The 6,000-nt window shown below is 42.1% G+C and overlaps 1 protein-coding gene across 1 annotated transcript in view; it reads left to right on the top strand.

Moving 5' to 3' along the window:
- The window catches only part of pde4ba (phosphodiesterase 4B, cAMP-specific a), a 188,560-nt gene that overhangs the window by 34,879 nt on the left and 147,681 nt on the right, over positions 1-6,000 (top strand). Inside the window, exon 3 of the mRNA XM_046049246.1 lies at positions 5,344-5,397. Coding sequence (XP_045905202.1) covers positions 5,344-5,397 — 54 coding nt within the window. The remainder of the gene's footprint in view (positions 1-5,343; positions 5,398-6,000) is intronic.

Genomic DNA, 6,000 nt, shown 5'->3' with positions numbered 1-6,000 from the left:
ATATATATATATATATATATATATATATATATATATATATATATAGTCACTAATCACATCACAGTTAAAAAGCCTTCTACATTTTTGTCCAACCAATAATCCAAAACCCAAAGATATTACTTACTTACTTTGACATAAAACAAAGAAAAGCAGCGTATCCTCACAAAAAAAGTAGTAGTAGTAAAACATTTGGCATTTTCACTTAAATTACTGTTAACCCATCTTAAAAATAGTTGCACATTTTCTGTCAGTTCATATTGGTTCATCAAGTAGTAATTTCTCCAAATTCCAAATACTGTAAAAAGATGAATGAAATACTGAAATACTTTATATCAGTTTAAACACGAGAAACAAACACAATAACACAGTTTATTTGTTTATGATACAGTATAATTTGGTGTTACCAATCTGCTGCATGTTACAGGTACAGGTGAATGCTGTGCATGCCTGTTTGTTGCAAAGCACACGATAAGGTGCTGCCAGGTGCCTATTTAGCTACAGCTATTTTAGTTTCTGATTCCACCTGCATAAAACCTGAGCTTCCTGAAATAAATAACAAGCACAGCCTGTATTTGACGGGGCAGGTTATGAGTGGTTTATGGGTAGCCTTGAATAACCATGGAAAAAAGGGAAACGCATTGATTGTAAAAGAGTAATTTGTAAAGTGTATGGAGATTTTTTTTAGTCCTCGTCACACTGAGAATGGTTTCTAGAGGTGTCTCTGAGATGCTCAGTAAATATGGCCCAGGTGCACAGCTGAGGGATACACATGGTTATTTATGTGCTGCAATCAGTGTGCTACAGACAGCACACGCTAACAAGACAAATTAAGCCACTAAATGAGGCGGAAGGAAAGAGTGGAGGCTTCGGAGGAGGCATAAGTGAAGAGATGATGAAAGAAAAAAATCCTAGAATCATGTGGCATTCATGTTATACTGCACGGTAAACAGCTCAGGGGGTTTAAGTAGATCTTGTTTTAATATTTATTTAAGTCATCATAATATTTAAGGTCTGGTGTCATTCATCCCTGTGGGTGTTCAAAGTTTTGTTAGTAATGTTCTCTTTTCATTTTTTAATTAACTCAACTTAAGGATGCAAATTTGGGTTTTATTGGATTTTATCCCCCTCCTGTATGAGGTAATCTGAGACAGTAGGATGGTAGTAGGTGTAATAGATCACCAAAGAATGGATGAAGTGCTTTACTAATGAAACTCCATCTTTAGTCAGAAACAAACCTGTGGCGCCCCTTAGTGGGCAAACAGTTAACACATATGTAGTTAAACACAGGGCTATGCTCAGGATTTTATCTTATTTTATCTTTCTCCATTTGAATCCAAATGAATATCAAAACTGTGTTCTTTAATTTCATGTACTTCCTCTTTCATTTCTTTCTCTTCTCAGGACAGCAAAGAGCCTCCAGATTGTTGCCTCAGTGAGTCTTTCACGTCCCCGTCCTGCACACTGGGGGTCGACCTGCGACGTGGCAGACGGCGTTTCTCGGGAACCCTGCAGCTACCCCCGTTGTCATGGCGTCAGGGGGACAGGTCACGGACACCCGATGATGAAATCATGGCCAGGCCAACGTCTTTGCCCTTTGGAGCCCCTCCCAGGATAGACATCACGCCAGTTGATCCTGAATGGTGAGTGAACAGTAAAATAGAAGGCAAAGAAATCAATAGAACACAAACTTGCTCAGTGGCAGTAGTTCAAGCCTATTGTTTATGACACCTTTAACAATCAAACTAAACATGATGCTGCTTTTCTTAGTTCCTGAGAAGTTGACACTGGTTGTTTTCATCCCACAACAGTACCCCAATACAGTACACACGCTCACTTTATTAGTAGAGGGGCCAGTAGAGTACGAGCAGGCATAACTGACTATGTGGTTAGTATTTGTGTAACTGGATAGGGATGTGCTTTAGCTGATAATGAACACACATGAATGACTGAAGGTAGGTTTTTGTCCCAGAGTGTCCCGCAGTGTTTTGTAGTGGGAGATGGGCCAACTTACCTAAAACAAAGACCACCTCAGCTTATGTTATCAAAAATTAATATAGTTTTATCACTTAAAACATTAACCTACAGAGAAAAAGAGCACAATTACTGTATTTAAAAATAGACTGCAAAACAAACATACCTCAAGCAGGAGGCTATAGGACTTGGTTGTCCCCCTGAATAAGTGTCTTGAGGAGATATGCTGATGACTGGTAATTAACTGATGACTGGTGTAACAGACAGATAAAGAAATACAATATATATTTTACACTCACACACACAAGCACAAACACACGTGTGAGAGGAATTCTGGGAGCCCATGGAGGAATGTTTAACACTGGCCTCAAAGAGGTTCTGGCAACTATCAGACAGTTCAGAAATGGGAGGGAGGGCGACTGTGACTGTAAGCGTGCATGGGGCATGAGAGGGCTTTATAGACATGCTGATATTAATCATTTATCATACATTTAAAGGTAGTTGGATGGCACTCAGAGGTTAATAAGTGCAGTTTGAACAGCTAATTATTGGAGACAAAGTAATGCTATTGCAAACCACAGGTTCCTTGAGTCATACTGAGCAAAGACTTTGCTTCAGAAGTCTTGTTAGAATACCTCTCTGCATCTGTGACTGATCTGTCATGTTGCATTTAGCCTGTTGAAGATGATACTGCCTTGTTTCATTATTTATGCACCTTGCTTTCAGACACATTTGTAAATGCATACACACACACACACACACACACACACACACACACACTCCCCCACAGCAACAGGTCAATGTGCAGTTACACATTCACAAAACAGCAAGTGGCTAGTTCTTGGCGGACAGCCAGTTGTCCAGTCGTGTCAAATTCAGATACGCTTTTCCTTAACTACCTAATCAGTCCTGATTGGTCTTGTGGTCGAGTATGGGGGGGGGGATCCAGTTAAGAAACACTTTAATAGGAGTTGCCAAGTGTTTCATTCCTTTTAGTTAGATGAATAAGGGTTGCTGTACCCAGGACAGAAACTTCTATATCTCTTCCCAGAAGGCAGCAGGGTGAACAGGCTATGGCTGGGTGGGTACTGTCCTTTAGTATCCTTTGGGCTCTCCGTGGGCACCTCACCGATATCACTGATGCTCGGGAGATGGGTACCAATGATCTTCTGAGACTGCAGAGCCATCTGGTCCTGGGCTGAGCATATCCCATGCCAGTTTGTGATTTTTCCAGTCAGGATGCTTTCTATTGCCCCTCAGTAAAAGCTGACAAGAACCAGGTGTGAGAATTTGGCCTTCTTAAGCTTCCACAAGAAATACAGTCCTTTCTGAGATTTCTTCACCAGCGTGGAGATGTGAGACGACCATGTCAGGTTCTCTGTGATGCTGATTCCCAGGAACCTGAAACTATTCACCTCATCACCACTGATGTGACGTTGAGCAGTAGGTTGTTCTCTGAGCACCACTCTACAAGATTATGAATTTCCTCCTGATATGAAGTCTCGTCATTGTTTTAAATCCAGCCGATGATGGTGGTGTCATCCGCAAACTTCACAACAGAGTTCTCTCCATGTCAGGGGATGCAGTCGTGGTTGTACAGCGTGAACAAGAGGGGGTTGAGTACACAGCCCTGGGGCGCTCCGGTGTTGAGCGCTAGAGTGGAGGAGGTGTGTCCACCAATCCAAACTGACTGGGGTCTGTTTGTGAGGAAGACCAATATCCAGTTGAAGACTGTTGTACTTAAACCCAGAGAGCTGAGTTTGCTGATCAGTTTCAGGGGGAGATTGTGTTGAATGCGGAGCTGAAATTCACAAACAGCCTTCTGATGTAGGTGTTGTTTTTCTCAAGGTGTGTGAGGGCTGAGTGGAGGGCAGTGGAGATGGTATCCTCTGTGGATCTGTTGGTTCTGAAAGCAAACTGGTGAGGGTCCAGGCTGGCTGGGATGTTGCTCTTTATGTGCTGAAAAGACAGTTTCTCAAAGCACTTCATCAGAATGGGGTTAAGTGCCACAGGGCGGTAGTCGTTCAGACTAGACACTGCAGACTTTTTAGGTACAGAAATGATGGTTGCTGTCTTGAAACAGGTGGGATCCCTCTCCTGGGACAGTGAGATGTTGAAAATGTCAGCAATAACATCAGCTAGCTGATTGGCACAGGCTTTCAGTACACAGCCAAAAATGTTATCAGGCCTGGCTGATGTACTCATGTACTCACTCACACTCAGCATGACTCTCCTCACATCTGCTGTGGATACTGACAATGGCCAGTCATCTGGAGGTGGAGTAGACTTTGCAGCTGACTCCTTGTTGAGGAGATCAAAGCGAGCATAAAAGGTGTTAAGTTCATCTGGTAATGTGGCCTCACACATGATGAGGGAGCTCCTGCTTTTTTAGCCTGTGATGTTTTTGATGGCCTGCCACATATCTTTGGTGTTGTTGGTGTTGAGGTCTCTCTCCAGTCTCTGCTGATGTCTCCGCTTTGCCTCCTTGATGCCAGCTTTTAGTCTCGCTCTGGCGGTGCTATAAGCCTCTCTGAACATACTCCAATCCATGCTCCCAAAACAGGTACACAAGTAATGCCTACTTTGTCTTGCCGTGACAAATTGCCTTGTGTAATTTAACCAAGAGTGATGTTCCCATCTCAGATAGTTTTATTTGAATATTTTTAAAGTCTTATTTAAGTTGTAATTGTTTTGGCTTTCAAAAGTCAGAAAATTCCCATAGCTTAAGGTGGTGTATTCAAATAGCTTGTTTTATTGAACCAACAGTCCCAAACCCAAAGATATTACTATACTATCATAAATGTCAACAAAATTTTTTAAATGATCAATCAATTAATTGTTGCAGCTCTAGGCAATATCAATTGGCATGTTGGCTCCATTAAGGAAATGAATAAAAGGCATGGAAGTTGGCAAACTGGGAAAAATTAAATGTGATGTTCTTCTGCGAATCACATTAAAATCCTGATCTTAGTGCTTGTAAAGAAGTCATTAAATGAATTGTTGAAGAGCTGTAATTTCTATTTCTACCAGAGGAGTGCAGTGTGGAAATGGTTGACTGAATGGCTGAACACACACACACCCACACCCAGACACACTTACACACACACACTCACACATACAGACTCGTGACAGATTAAAGGAGGAAGCTGAATAAATGAGAAAAGAAAAATTAATGCAGATGCTTCCACACAGAATGAATAGCATGCATAATATTTAATGCTGTCACCAGATCTCAAGCCTTTCTGGCGGCTTGTGGTGGCCCAAGACCTTAACAAGACACCTTTTCTTTAATTTGTAACAATCTGAACAGGATGTATTTTTTATTTTTATAAAATCTGAAATTCTATTTCTTCCATTTCTTTTTGTTAACAGTGAGTTTATTGGTGACTGTGCAGTCCGCTGTGGAAAGCGCAGACTTTATAACAGGTGAGGTATGTGTCGGCCGTCTGTACCCCTGGTGGTGAGGCAGACATGTTTCCCCCGTGTGCTTTTCCCTGTTGGTCCTCATCTCTTTTACAAAGCTATCACACTATGTCTCCTTCAGGCATCACTGCAGCTAAACGTCAGGGTCAGCAGAACCATCCTGAAGGTCCTCAAGTCTGATTACTCCCTACCCCAGTGAAGCATTCAGCTGGTGTGTGTGTGTGTGTGTGTGTGTGTGTGTGTGTGTGTGTGTGTGTGTGTGTGTGTGTGCGTGCGTGCGTGCGCGCGCGTGCGTGCGTGCGTGCGTGCGTGCGAATAATATATACAGTATTTCTATATCTGTCTGTTACACCAGTCATCAGATAAATACCAGTCATCAGCATATCTCCTCTTCTCCTCTCAGCCCCCCCCCTTTACTACTTGTACTAATTTAAGTGCCTTCAACAATGTTTGGAAGTAGGAGGACAGAGCAAGAAGTTATTTTGGGATTCCATTATTTTTATGCTGATGTACACAATTGTTTCAGAGCTCAGAGTGACTCATAGATTGATTGTTGAAATTGTGTGTGTGGCTGGATGTGCTTGTGCCACTGCCCGAGAGAAGCCA

The sequence above is a fragment of the Micropterus dolomieu genome, linkage group LG05 (assembly GCF_021292245.1).
Source record: "Micropterus dolomieu isolate WLL.071019.BEF.003 ecotype Adirondacks linkage group LG05, ASM2129224v1, whole genome shotgun sequence".
In the NCBI taxonomy this organism is placed as follows: Eukaryota; Metazoa; Chordata; class Actinopteri; order Centrarchiformes; family Centrarchidae; genus Micropterus; species Micropterus dolomieu.
This window is presented reverse-complemented; position numbering and strand designations above follow the sequence as displayed.